Genomic DNA, 14,818 nt, shown 5'->3' with positions numbered 1-14,818 from the left:
TGGACTAGAAGAATATAATTTCCCACTCGTTTTGAATCCTATAACGTTTTCTCATCCCTTTCTTTTCCTAGTCTATGTTCAATACTTAATACTTCATCAAATAACCGACCTCTCCGGTTAACTGTTTACATATTCAAATTCAAGTAAATGTATGGCTAGAGTGTAAAAAAAATCACTGATAATGCGAACCTGAAAAAAAAACTACTTTCCCGCCGTATTAGGTGGCCTGGTATTCAAATTTAAAATTGCTGTTTAGAGTCAAGTGGTAGTAGAAAAACGAAATATAGTACCAGTTCTAACACTATTTCTATCTTCACAGATGAAACTGAATGCATAGACTGGTTTCTTGTCCTCTATTTGTTTGTCTCAGATACCCGTATGTTGCAAGGAAGAGGACCAGCCTACTGATTGCACAATATTGAAACACTGACAGCTTGATTATGAAAGAACCACAGTTTATAACCAATTTAATGTAAGATTGTTTCCAAATTTACTTATATTTAACTTAAAAAGTAACTCTTCTTGTGACATTTATGATATTGGGTCGTTTGTTTACCTTGGTAAAAAGTAAAATAACATAAATACCGAACTCCAAGGGAAATTCAAAACGAAAAGTCCTTTTATAAAATGGCAAAATAAAAAGCCCAAACACATCAAACGAATGGAAAACAACTGTAATATTCCTGATTTGGTACAGACATTTCCTTTAATAAGTAGAAAATGGTAGATTAAACCTGACTGATACTGATTTTTATGCCCCTGCCGTAGCGGACAAGTCCAAATAATTATGCCTTCTAGAAAGGCTATTTTTATGCCCCCGCCGTAGCGGTGGGGGCATTAAGTTTTACCCTTGTCCGTCTGTACGTACGTACGTACGTCCCGAAATTGGTTTCCGTTCTCTAACTTGAGTTTGCCTCAACCAAATGTTATGAAACTTATACACAATGCTTATTACCACAAAACACAGATCAAGTTTGAAATATGGTGGCGTCACTTTAACCGTTCTAGAGTTATGCCCCTTTATAAATGGAAAAATTGCAAAATTTTTAGTTTCCGTTCTCTAACTTAAGTTTGCCTCAACCAAATGTTATGAAACTTATACACAATGCTTATTACCACAAAACACAGATCAAGTGTGAATTTTGGTGGCGTCACTTTAACCGTTCTAGAGTTATGCCCCTTTATAAAAGGAAAAATTGCAAAATTTTTAGTTTCCGTTCTCTAACTTAAGTTTGCCTCAACCAAATGTTATGAAACTTATACACAATGCTTATTACCACAAAACACAGATCAAGTGTGAATTTTGGTGGCGTCACTTAAACGGATCTAGAGTTATGCCTCTTTATAAAAGGAAAAATTGCAAAATTTTTAGTTTCCGTTCTCTTACATAAGTTTTCCTCAACCAAATGTTATGAAACTTATACACAATGCTTATTACCACAAAACACAGATCAAGTTTTAATTTTGGTCACGTCACTTTAACTGTTCTAGAGTTATGTCCCTTTATAAACGGAAAAATTGCAAAATTTTTATTTTCTTCTGAATATCAAGTTATTTTTAAAATTGGAGTTATCTTCCTTTGTCCATGATTATAGTTGAATCAACAACAATCAATGCTTTATAAAATGCAATGTTTAATTTTGACTTCCACTGATAAAACACAGATCAAGTTGAATTTGGGTAGTGTCACTTTAACCATTATTGAGTTATGCCCCTTTATAAATCGAAAGATTGCAAAATTTTGGGTTTCCATTCTGTAACTTAAGTTTGCCCCAGCCAAACATTATGAAACCTATATACAATATTCATTTCCACAAAACTAAGATCAAGTACAAATTTTTTGTTTCCGTTTTCTAACTTTAGTTTGCCTCAACCAAATGTTATGAAACTTATACACAATGCTTATTACTACATAATACAGATTAAGTACGAAATTAGGTGGCGACACTTTTACCATTTTTGAGTTATGTCCCTTTATAAACATAAAAATTGCTGAAGTTTTAATTTTGTCTCAACCAAATGTTATAAAACTTATACACAACTGTTCTAGAGTTATGTGTGTTTACAAATAGAAAAATTGCTGAATTTTTAGTTTCTGTTCTCTTCTTAAGTTAGCCTCAACCAAATGTTATGAGATTACACACAATGCTTATTACCACAAAACTCAGATCAAGTTCAAATTTGGGTAGTGTCACTTTTACCGTTCTTCAGTTATGTCCCTTTATAACTATATGATATGCAAGCGGGGGCATCATCTGTGTCCACATGTGGACACTATCCACATTTATTTTATTTTGCTGTTACGCCTTCCTACGACGTTGAAGGAAGGCGTCCAAAATTTTTTTATCAAAAATCCGTACATAAACGGCATTATTTGGACTACGTCCGTACATACGAACATCCCAAAATTGGGTTTGCGCTCTCTAACTTTAGTTTGCCTCAACCAAACATTATGAAACTTATACACAATGCTTATTACCACAAAACACCGATCAATTTTGAATTTTGGTGGCGTCACTTTTATCATTCTAGAGTTATGCCCCTGTACAAATGGAAAAATTGCTGAATTTTCCATTGCATTGCTGTAATCTAACTTAAGTCTGCCTCAACCAAACGTTATGAAACTTATACACAATGCTTATTACCACAAAACACAGATCAAGTTTGAATTTTGGTGGCGTTTTATTTTACTGTTCTAGAGTTTTGCTCCTTTACAAATGGAAAAATTGTTGAATTTTTCGTTTCCGTTCTCCAACTTTAGTTTGCCTCAACCAAATGTTATGAAACTCTTTCAAATTGGTCCACATTAAGGCCCAAAGGGTCCAAAATTAAACTTTATTTGATTTAAAAGGAAATTCAATTCTTGGGGTTCTTTGACATGCTGAATCTAACCATGCTGTGTATTTAATTTTTTGATTTTGGGACCGGTTTTCAAATTGGTCCATATACAAATGTAGTTCAAAATTAAATTCATTTTTATGAATTTAAGGGGTTCTTTGATATACTGAATCTAAGCATGTATTTAGATTTTTGATATTGGGCCAAGTTTTCAAGTTGGTCTAAATCGGGATTCAATAGTAAACTTTGTTTGATTTCAACATAAGTTGAATATATGAGGTTCTTTGGTATGCTGAATCTAACTTAGTTTTTGGATTTTGGGCCCCTTTATCAAATTGATCCACATTGATGTCCAAAGGGTTCAAAATTAAACTTTGTTTGATTTTACAAAAAATTGAATTTTTGGCATTCTACATGTATATTATGCTGAATCTAAGCGTGTATTTGGATTTTGGACCATGATAGGTAAAAGTCCAATTCAAAAGTTTCAGTTCTTTGACCACATTCATTCTGTGTCAGAAACCTATGCTGTCTCAAATATTTAATCACAAACCAAATCCAGAGTTGTATTAAGGTTGAATGTAGTGTCCATACTTGCCCCAACTGTTCAGGGTTCGACCTCTGCAGTTGTATCAAGCTGCACCCAGTGGAGCATTTTATTTTAATTGAGAAAAGATTGTTACACTGAAATCATTTAAAAAAACAGAGGAAAAATTGACAGCTCATATGACTTTATGAATTAACCTGAATCACCCTGCAGCTATCAAAAATATTACTTAGTATCCCTGTTTATACTGTATCTTCTATCTACTTGTATCTATTTTATAACTTTGGATATGAGAAGTAAAAACTTGATAATTGGTAAAAAAAATCCCCTTTTAATGCCAACTAGTTGGTACCAATAGATACTGGGTTTAGTATAAATTTTGAAATCCACAGGCCCCAATCCTAATTTTACAAAAATTTCAGCTATTCAGATTTTTTTGGTCTGTAGAGTTGATTTTGTTTTTATCTTGAAACCTATAGCAGATAGAGAGAAATTTTAAAAAATAAAACTGACCAGAACAATAAGATCTACAAAAAAGGTATCTTGGCGGAAATCATCAATTGAGCTCTTATAGCATGTATAGAGTTATTGCCTTTGAATTATATTTACACTTTTCATTTTTGCAGAAACTATTGTCAATAAAATTATAGATTATCGATAGTTTTTCAAACGACTGACTATTTAGTAATCTACAATCTCATCAAAGGGCAACAGCTCTGAGATAAGATGTGGCAGAGAAACATCCTAGAGTTTGAAAGACCATTGATAATCTGTTTATTGCTAGTTTTCCTACGACATCATTGACGTTTAGATTGACAACAGCATGTGCGCCCTAAGTTTCTAGCAATGATTTTACATCTCAAGTGAGTAGCATGCTATGAAAAATTATCTTAAAAAAGAGATCAAAGGAAAAATACACAAAATAGTGATAAAGATTGATTCAGTTGTCAAGCCTTTAAGCACTTTTTGATCTACAAATAAGTCAACACAGACGAAATTGTCAATATTATAGGAGTTATTGCAGTTGAAAGTCATTTTATACCCATTTTTTTACAGAAACTATTATAGAAAAAGAGAATTTGAGCAATCAAAAATTTTCAGCAAAATAAGACCTACAAGTAAGTCAACAAGTAAGAGTTATTGCCCTAGGAAGTTGACTTTTAGCCATTTTTGCAGAAACTTTGAAGGCCTGCAATAAATGATTCTAACAGAAATAGGATATACACCATTTTGTAGATAATTTAATGTAGATTTAAGACATAACAAGACTCAGTGGAATAAAATCTAAATGTTAAGGAAGTTGGTGAACGAGTGGCATTTCTCCAAAAAGCGAGTTGAACACTCAGTTGGGTACCTCTTGTTATATTAAGGCATATACACTGTAGGTATTTTTTCAGAGACAAGTGCTTGTAGTTACTGTCCCTGAATGACCATTTTTATCCATTTTATGGATTTTTGCAGAAACAAAGATAGTTAGGGAGCAAAAATGTTCAGCCAAAAAAGATCTACAAAGAAGTCAACATGGTTGAAATTGTCAATTGACCCCTAAGAGGAGTTATTGCCTTTGAAAGATGATTTTCTTTTCTTTTTTTGCAGTTTTTTCACACAAAACTATAATAAAAAGAGAGAAACAGTAAACAAGCAAAAATGATATTTACAAATCAGTCATCAAGGCTGAAATTGTCAACTGACTCCGTATAGAAGTTATTTCCCCTAGAATGATTTTTATCCATTTTTTGCTTTTTTGTCAAAACTATAGGAGTTAGAGAGAAACTTTAAAAAGCCAAAAAAGATCAGCAAAATAAGATCTACAACTTATCACACTAGTTATTGGATTTATTGCCATTGAATAACGTTTTTTATCTCAAAATCTTAAACAGATGAGTATAAACTGTAAACAGTAAACAGTAAAAATGATCATCAATACAAGACCTACAAAAATACCACTAAATAAGATCTACAAATAAACAAACATAACTGATTGCCATAAAGGAAAAAAATAAATATGAAAGTGGCATATTTGTTACCAGGTGAGTGATTCAGGCTCTTATGAGCCTCTTGTGTATTTAAAGTTTATTTCAACCATAGAGTAATATTGTTATGGTCTGATTCTTAATTTGACTAATTATGTTTGTAGTGTCTGATACATGGCTTTCTTAAGTCAATAGATATGCCAAAAGTAAGGACAAAGAGGACTGTGAAGTATATACCTTATGCTTCTGGATATGTTCCTCCTACCAATGAAGAACAAATTGAAGCTGTAGGGTATGATTGTTTTGTACCACCTGAATATAATTGTCAGCCTGATAAAGATTTTAAATTTTTCAAGCCAATCCCCACGCCAACAAGTATTGATGATTGGTTAGCCCAATATGTTGATCCAGGTCAGAGCTTTGCGGATTATTTATCTACATGCTCATGGTTGTCACCAAGTCAGGTCAGGGGTATAAATCAGAAGTTTGTTCCAACTGGTAGAAATCTATGTGAGAAATATCCTGAAGGAAAAATCTATCTTCTACCCATTGGGAAATTTAGTGCCAAAGGCTTTGTCCACTTCAATGAACTTGCAAAGTTTGCCGAAATATATTTAGGAATACCTGTTGTTATCTTAAATGGCATTGAAATTGATGTGAATTTCACAGATAAAAAAGTTTATTGGACAAATAGTGTTTTGGAAACCTCATCCTATGGTGAGAGTTCAAAGCTCCCTAACAAAACAGCGTTGGAAAGTAGATTCTATGGCAAACATCACAGATACCAGATAGGAATAGCCAGTTTGTTATATATGCTTCGTCAAAACATTCCAAAAGATGCCTTGTCATTGATAGGATTAACAATGAGTGATTTATACAGAGAACAATCAGACTTATTTGTTGCAGGGTGGGCTGCTGGTGGAGATCATGTTGCAGTATTTAGTTTCTTCCGTTATGATCCATCATTATCTTTTTCCAATGCAGATTGGTACAATATTCGTAGAAATCAGCGCATGTCTCAGGAGCATATTCAGAAGTTGACATTCCATAGAAGTTGTAAATTACTTGTACATGAGATAGGGCACTTATTGGGTATAGGACATTGCATATTCTTTGAGTGTTGTATGAATGGTTCGGGACATTTAGCTGAAGATTTTCGCCAGCCTATGCATCTTTGTCCAGTGGATTTACATAAACTTCAAACACTTGTGGGCTTTAATGTCATAACAAGATATGAAAATCTTCTCAAATTTTATCAGCATCATGGTATGAAAGATGAGGCTGAATGGATTTCCAGACGTATTGACTTTATAAAAAATGCACCAGTAGAAATAATTTAAAATCTTGACAGTTCTATTCTATATTACTATCACTTTCATTGACATTTTTTGTATTTGATAAGTGTATTTTATTTATAATAATAAGATTAAAATAAATTGGACACTCTTGTATTCTGAGAGCAAAAACAGTGTACTGTATGATCTGTTGTGTGATGGATATAGCATTTGAAATGACACTGTAAGTAATAGAAAGGGTTGGAATCAATATTACTGTGCCTGTCCTTAGTTGTCTTCTGTTATACCTTAGATTGTCCTGATCATGGCAGATCTTTGTTAGTATCTGTTATATATGTCCTGTACATGTTATTATTTTGTACAAGCTTTTATTTGTACAAACATTTTGTACCAGTATTTACTTGTATGATGCCATCATACAAGTTATTACTTGTACAAATTCAATTGTACAAGTAATTACTTGTAAAACTTTTATTGAGAAAAAGATAATAACTTGTACAAATCATTATTCTACCTTGGCCTATTTGATGTTCACAACAAATCTTTTCCCTTTAAACAAACAATTTATAACTTGGCCTAAAGGTATAAGTTTTTAACATGTGAGTACTTTTTATTTAACAAATATGTGAGCAAAACTGTTCAGTTTAGTAGGCATAATTGAACTGTAAAGATGGAAAACAGTGTAGAAAGAAATTTCATGATGAGATAATTAAATTGTGGGATGACAATAAATCTAATAATTCAGTATTCACATGTGAAAGATACAGAGAGACTATTAGTAATGTAAAGGAAGCCAAATTAAAAAAAAAAAAATAACAAACCCCAAGAGAGGAGTTTTTGAATAAAACATTTAAAAAAAACAAGAGCCTGTAATTCAGTGATTGTCGTTTGTTGCTGCATATCATATTTGTTTTTCTTTCATTATTTTGTACATAAATCAGGCCGTTAGTTTTCCCGTTTGCATAGTTTTACAATTGTCATTTCGTGGCCTTTTATTAGTGACTATGCGGTATGGGCTTTGCTCATTGTTGAAGGCCATATGGTGACCTATAGTTGTTAATTTCTGTGTCATTTGGTCTCTTGTGGAGAGTTGTCTCATTTGCAATCATATCACATCTTCTTATTTTTATAAAACAGAAGGAAGAAACAAAAATAACTCAAAGATAGTGAGTTGTACAAGTTATCTTTTTCTCAGCAAAAATTGTTCGACATCCAATTATTGGTTTCCATTCTGTAACTTTAGTTTGCCTCAACCGAATGTTATGAATCTTATATACACAATGCTTATTAGCATAAAACACAGATCAAGTATGAATTTGGGTGGTGTCGCTTTTACCTTTCTAGAGTTATGCTCCTTTACAAATGGAAAAATTGCTAAATTTTTGTTTCTGTTCTCTAACTTTAGTTTACCTCAACCAAATGTTATGAATCTTATACACACTTCCTATTACCACAAAACACAGATCTAGTTTGAATTTTGATGGTGTCACTTTTGCTCTTCTAGAGTTATGCCCTTTACAAATGGAAAAATTGCTGAAATATTCGTTTCTGTTCTCGAACTTTAGTTTGCCTCAACCAAATGTTATGAAACTTATGCACAATGCTAATTACCACAAAACACAGTTCAAGTTTGAATTTTGGTGGCGTCACTTTCACCGTTCTAGATCTAGAGTTATGCCCCTTTACAAATGGAAAAATGGAAAAATTGCTGAATTTTTCGTTTCCGTTCTCTAACTTAAGTTTGCCTCAACCAAATATTATGAAACTATAAACAATGCTTATTACCAGAAAACTCAGATCAATTGGGTCAATATCCCTAATGCGCATCAAAATGAGGAACTCAAAAGTTGTGTGTAAACAAAAAATCTCTGTGTAGTGATATTTGACACGTTTCTATGATAAACCAGTGACTGAGCTTAACCATTTGTGTTGATTTAGAAAGTAGGGGAACATAGAATAAATGTGTAAAAACTATGGAGCTATTAAATGTATTCAAAGTATTAAATTTTCAAAGAACTTATTGTGTTAAAAAAGGGATTTTTTACCACGAGGAGCCACATCAAGAAAGGATTTTTCGGGGTTTGCTAATTTACGGGAAAAGTAATCTCACTTCCTACCCCGAAAATTTAACCACATATGTGAAAATGTCTAAGCTTCGAAACGAGCCATCATACATATCCAAGTTAAAGATATGGACTGAGTAACAGAAGAAAACGTTACCATTACCGCCTATGGAGAAACAATTGCGAACATTGACCCAATTACAAATATCGGGTAGCATCACTTTTACAGCTCTTGTGTTATGTCCCTTTATAACGTTATATGCATGCGGGGTACATCATTTGTGTCCCATGGACACATTCCGCATTTATTTTTACAAAGACTGAAAGCTGATTAAAGTAAGGTAAAAGAATTGTTTACAAAAAGTGTTATTACAACATTAAATAGGAGATAACTCAAGTCTATAGCTGACTGATTTTGATTGTAATAACAGCCTTCATGAAACCTCTAAATGTTTCCGGATTTTTTTCCTTTTAATATTTTATGTTATAAAAATATCTACTTATAATCAATCCAATTTGATTTATAGTAGCACCGAAAAGGTTAACTTCAGAAAATTGTCATGACAAACTAGATGGCAATGGGATATACATGTAAGTGGCAAGTATAAGTTCATATAATGTATACATGTATGTTTTTGGAATTCCATATTTCTGTAAAAGATGATCGAAACATAAGCTATTTCTTCTATTTCAATTGCAGCAACTAAAGATGCCTAGAATTAGAAAAACAAAGGAGAACAGTAAATATGTACCATATGCATCAGGATTTAGACCTCCGAACAAAGATAGACAACTCAAGGCTATTGGCTTTGATAGAAGTGTCCCACAAGAATACCATGCATTGCCACATGATAATTTTGAATTCTTCAAGCCAGTTCCGAAACCTACAAATATAGATGACTGGTTAGCACAGTACAATGAGGATGGACAAACATACAAACAGTTTCTACAGGATTGTCCTTGGATATCATCTAGAAAGAGAAAGAGTGTAAAACAGAGGTTTGTTCCTGAAGGGTCTAACATACTGGAGAAATATCCAGATGGTAAAATTTATATTGTACCTGTGGGAGAATTTGATGGCCATCATTACTTCTATTTTGATGAACTTGCCAAGTTTGCTGAGATCTATTTAGGAATTCCTGTATCTACACTACCTGGTGTAGATCTTGAAGTGAAAAGTAAAGATACAAAAGCATTTTGGGTAGAACATCCATCAGAGACAAGTCAGTTGAAAAGCGATACTAGGAGAAGTAGTTCAAGAACAAAACAACACACATTAGAAAGTAGATTTAAAGGCACTCAATATCAGTTAGGTGTGAAAGATTTACTTAAAATGCTTCGTCTCAAAATTCCCGATGATGCACTTTGTTTTATTGGATTAACTATGAGTGATTTATTTTGTGATGATACTGATCTCTTTGTGGCAGGAATGGCTGCTGGAAATCATCGTGTTGCTATTTTTAGCTTTTATCGTTACAATCCAACCCTTTCATTTTCACAAGCTGATTGGTTTGATGTTACCATGGATAAAAAGCAGACACAAGAAAACATTCGTAAGATTATGTTTCAAAGAAGTTGTAAACTTTTGGTTCATGAAATTAATCATCTTTTAGGCATTGACCATTGTATTTTTTATGACTGTTGCATGAATGGGTCGGGTCATCTGTCAGAAGATTTTCGTCAGCCAATGCATCTTTGTCCTGTTGATCTACACAAACTTCAAAAGTTAGTTGGCTTTGATATTCTTACAAGATATAACACATTATTGAAATTCTATGAGAAACATGACATGGACGAAGAAAGGGAGTGGGTTTCTAAGAGAACCAAAATGATTGGACATATTTCCAAATTATAAAAGCAAGAACAGTAAGGGTAAAGTCAAAGCAGTTGAAGTTGTCTTACCAAATGTTTGTTTATTTGTATATCAAAAGTGTGGAGATAGTGACCTTATTTGTTTTTAACTAACATATCCAAGGAATTTTTGTAATCAAACTCTATAAAAATTATATACAAAGTGGACCAAATTTTAGTCAGTATTTTGGAGAATCTATGAAGCTCAATTGTAAACCCAGATTTCCTTTTAAAAAAATTTACCTGTTACTAATTATATGATATATATATACATATATTATGGTTATGAATTGTAAAAATGTAAGTTAAAAAGAATGTATCAGTGTTCAATTACTCCTTTTATGATTTGCAGACTGGGGAAAAGCTTGAGAAGAAGGAATATAAGATAGATATACCTAAGATAATTATGCTATGTGATACTGATATATAGGTTTGATGAAACAGTGCTTTTATTGCTGTTCTTCAATTTGTACTGAAATTTCTGGTTTTCACCAATTTGTATAAATGTTTATATTTAACAATTAAGATTACTTCGTTTGAATCTTTGAATTTATGAGTCTTGAATATAAGGCATAACAATCGAAATATCTGCTAATGCTTTCCAAAAAAATAATGTTACTCAACATGTATCAATTGAGCATAGATAAAAGTGCTGTTCCTGTTCTTTTGGGTTCATCAAGTGTTAGTTGGGATTTTGTGTTGTGAATTTATTGACTTACTTGCTCTTAATTCTATTTGTGAAACCTATAGAAACATATTCTTTATTTGGAATAGTTTATAAAGTTACAAAAAACTAAGTTATTAATTAATTTGTAATTCATACAGTGTAGGTGTAATTTGGTGCAATTCAATCATTCAATATTTTTTTAGAAACACTTGTAATAGAAAAACAAAGGATATGGGGTATATCCATCCATGACACATAGTATGTTCTTATTGCAAAAGATGATAACAGAGTAGCTTGACTGATTGTTGATTTCCAACAGCATCAGTATACAGGAAGATAAATGGAACAAACTCTTTCAAATAATGCTACCATAAAGTTACAGGATAATTTATCTAGATATATAATATTAAGACAGGTTTTTGTGTTTGAGAAACTGTATGAACAAGGTAACAGAAAATTGATTTATTTTATTAAAAATTTCTTAAACACATACAGATATTTAGATATAAAGATTTTATCCATTTATTATTTTTAACTAAAACGTTTCAAAGGTTTCCTTCAAATACTTTTTATGTCCCGCCATTGCGGAGGGGGCATTAAGTTTTACCCTTGTCCGTCTGTACATCCCAAAATTGGTTTCCGTTCTCTAACTTTAGTTAGCCTCAACCAAATGTTATGAAACTTTTACACAATGCTTATTACCACAAAACAGAGATCAAATTTGAATTTTGTTGCCGTCACTTTTACCGTTCTAGAGTTATGCCCCTTTACAAATGGAAAAAATTGCTGAATTTTTCGTTTCTGTTCTCTAACTTAAGTTTACCTCAACCAAATGTTATGAAACTTAAACATAATGCTTATAACCACAAAACTCAGATCAAGTACAAATTTGGGTAGTGTCACTTTTACTTTTCTTGAGTTATGTCCCTGTATAACGTAATATGCAAGTGGGGGCATCATCTGTTTCCCATGGACACATTCCCCATTTATTTAATTTTGTTATAGGATTTTTATACGACCGCAAAAAATTTTTTGGTCGTATATATGTATCACGTCGTCTTCGTCGGAAGACACAGTTGGTTTCCTGACAATAACTTTAGTATAATTAAATAGAAATCTATGAAATTTAAACACAAGGTTTATAACCACAAAAGGATGGTTGGGATTGAAATTTGGGGTTTATGGCTCAAACTGTTTAGGAATTAGGGGCGAAAAAGGGGAAAAAACAAGGGTTTCCTGGTTAATGGACAATTACTTAAGACAATTTAAAAGCAGTGTAAGGGAGGTAATCCAAACAGAACGTTTTGATTACCTCCCTTACACTGCTTTTAAATTATGTATAAAGAAATGTTGTATTGTCTTGAGATGATTAGCTGTCAATTTATTTTTAGAAGTTACTAGTAAGGAATATTAATTTTAGCCATGATTATGTATGTCATTTTCTATTTTAAGACTTTTATGATGTATTTAAATGGGTAATTATGGTTGCAAACTCCATTGGAAATTTGAATTGAGGTTATGACCATATCTTGAGGGAAAGAATTTTTTTTTGGAAAAAGGGGGGTAAAAAAGAAATTGTGAGGGGGGGGGGACAATTTTTTCTCAATTCAGATTTCAGAAATTAAAAAGAAAATTTCTTCAAATATTTTTTTTTTTTTTGCAAAAAAAAAAGGGGGTGTAAAAATTTAATTTTTTTTTTTGGGAGGGGGGGGGGGGGGGCAATTCACAACAACATAGTGTATTTCAAAAAAGCAAAAAATTGAACATAAATTCATATCATATAACCAATTCTAAGTTCTTTGACTACAGTTATTCTGTGTTAGAAACCTATTATGTGTCGAATATTTAATTACAATCCCTGTATCAAGCTCGAATATTGTGTCCATTTTTGCCCAAACTGTTCAGGGTTGGACCTCTGTGGTCGTATCTAGCTGCGCTCGGCGAAGCAATTTATTTTTAAAGTATTACATATATAGTTACAATTTACAATGAAATAAAGTTGTCTACAATCAATCTCTAAAATGCACTGATTTATTAAGTGTTATAACAAAATATACTTTATTACATTGTATATACTATAACATCAATGAATTAAATATACAAAGTATTATAATTTCCTTGAAAATTAAATATTTTCAAAATTTGACCTTTTTTTAAAAGTTAAGACTGTTTTGTCAGGTGTAATTGAAGTTCCACTTTCATACTCTGATACAGTGACAAATTTCAAATTTTGACAGTTTGAAGTCATTTGTGCATCTGGGGCAGTAAAATTGGTACTGTTATTACTACCATGTGGTTTTTCATAGACTTATATTTTAAAGGTAATGGCTTTGTGATATAAATGATAACTATGAAGATTTTTTAATCATTATTGAAGATCTCATATGCAAATAAGGACTACAGAAACCTGCATGCTCTCAATTGGATAAAAGTTGGGCCCCAATAAAACTGTTTGTTAAGGGATACCTTGTATAAAAATTAAGAACATACCAAGGGACTATCAGAAGTGCAAAGTGTAAAAAAAAATACCAGAAAGATCAACAGTAGTCCGCCTAATATTGCACAAAAAAACTCAATATAAAGCTACAGGAAACCCACCAACAACAGAAGATGAAATCAGTTGTACTGGAAAGGTAAGCTTTATCTAGTGTAATACTTAAAAAAAGGGGTAAATTTTACCAGGTTTGAAATATCCTCTTACAAAAACTGTTTTTTAATGAAAGTAGCTAAGTTTTAAAATGGGAAATGATAAAAAGATTTTCACATTCTCCAATTTTAAAAAGATATTCAAAATGGTCATGCACATAGTTTGTTGTGTCTGGGTTGATAATTTGCAATGCTATGTTTAGCCTTATATCTTACTTACTTCAGTAACCTCTATATTGAATATGATAAGTGCAATTATTATACTAATTGCACTTCAACATCGAACAACTGTGATATATTTTGTATGCTCAGGAATTATTTGTTTCAATAAATTGTTCAAATAAAAAGATCTTTATATTTCTTTCCCAATTCAGTTCATGGTCTTGTCATATATATTAGAAATTGACTTCTTGTTGTGAGAAACCCTCAATGTCATTTTTGTCTTGCCTGCAACAAAAGTTGCTGAATGTAAGACCTAGTGATTATTATCTTGTGGCAGCGTAAACTATTTGTATAAAGCTTTGTATTAAACAACCGCAAACATTTTGAGAGCGTATAATGTATAGCGTTGTCATCGTCGTCCTAAACATTTGGTTTCCAAACAATAACTTGAGTATAAGTGTATGGATCTCTATGAAATTGTAGCACAAGGTTCCATACCACAAAAGGAAGGTTGGGATTGATATTAGGGGTAATTGTCCAAGCTGTTTAGGAGTTAGGGGCCAAAAACGAGCATTTTTTGTCTCACCTTGACGGAGTTGCCGTCGGCGTCAACAATGTATTAGTTTGTGATTAGGTCAGCTTAAGGGGAACCATTAGTGGCAGGTCAATGATAATTGGTATGCAGTTGTATAAGCATTAGCACATTTCATTTCCATGAAGAATATTTGGTCCTTATCCCTCAGTCATGGTCTATTGACTTTGAAACTTTTGCTTAG

At 32.3% G+C, this 14,818-nt stretch overlaps 1 protein-coding gene across 3 annotated transcripts; it reads left to right on the top strand.

Annotated features, from left to right (window-relative positions):
- Positions 1-363: 363 nt before the first annotated feature.
- Positions 364-12,938, top strand: LOC127734132 (archaemetzincin-2-like). 3 transcript variants are annotated; one of them, XM_052243813.1, is made up of 3 exons: positions 364-472; positions 5,523-5,650; positions 9,417-12,938. In XM_052243813.1, exon 3 carries the CDS (start codon positions 9,426-9,428, stop codon positions 10,569-10,571), a length of 1,146 nt encoding a protein of 381 aa, XP_052099773.1. In that variant the 5' UTR covers positions 364-472; positions 5,523-5,650; positions 9,417-9,425; the 3' UTR covers positions 10,572-12,938. The 3 variants fall into 3 exon arrangements, with proteins under 3 accessions (XP_052099773.1, XP_052099771.1, XP_052099772.1); XM_052243811.1 differs by having other exon boundaries at positions 5,523-6,876; XM_052243812.1 differs by lacking the exon at positions 5,523-5,650 and having other exon boundaries at positions 366-472.
- The last annotated feature ends 1,880 nt before the right edge of the window (positions 12,939-14,818 follow it).

Source organism: Mytilus californianus, unplaced genomic scaffold (genome assembly GCF_021869535.1).
Source record: "Mytilus californianus isolate M0D057914Y unplaced genomic scaffold, xbMytCali1.0.p SCAF_3, whole genome shotgun sequence".
NCBI lineage: Eukaryota > Metazoa > Mollusca > Bivalvia > Mytilida > Mytilidae > Mytilus > Mytilus californianus.
This window is presented reverse-complemented; position numbering and strand designations above follow the sequence as displayed.

What these genes read in the sequence shown, in the direction of transcription:
- LOC127734132 (XM_052243813.1), top strand. Translation starts at nt 9,426, where the DNA reads ATGCCTAGAATTAGAAAAACAAAGGAGAACAGTAAATATGTACCATAT.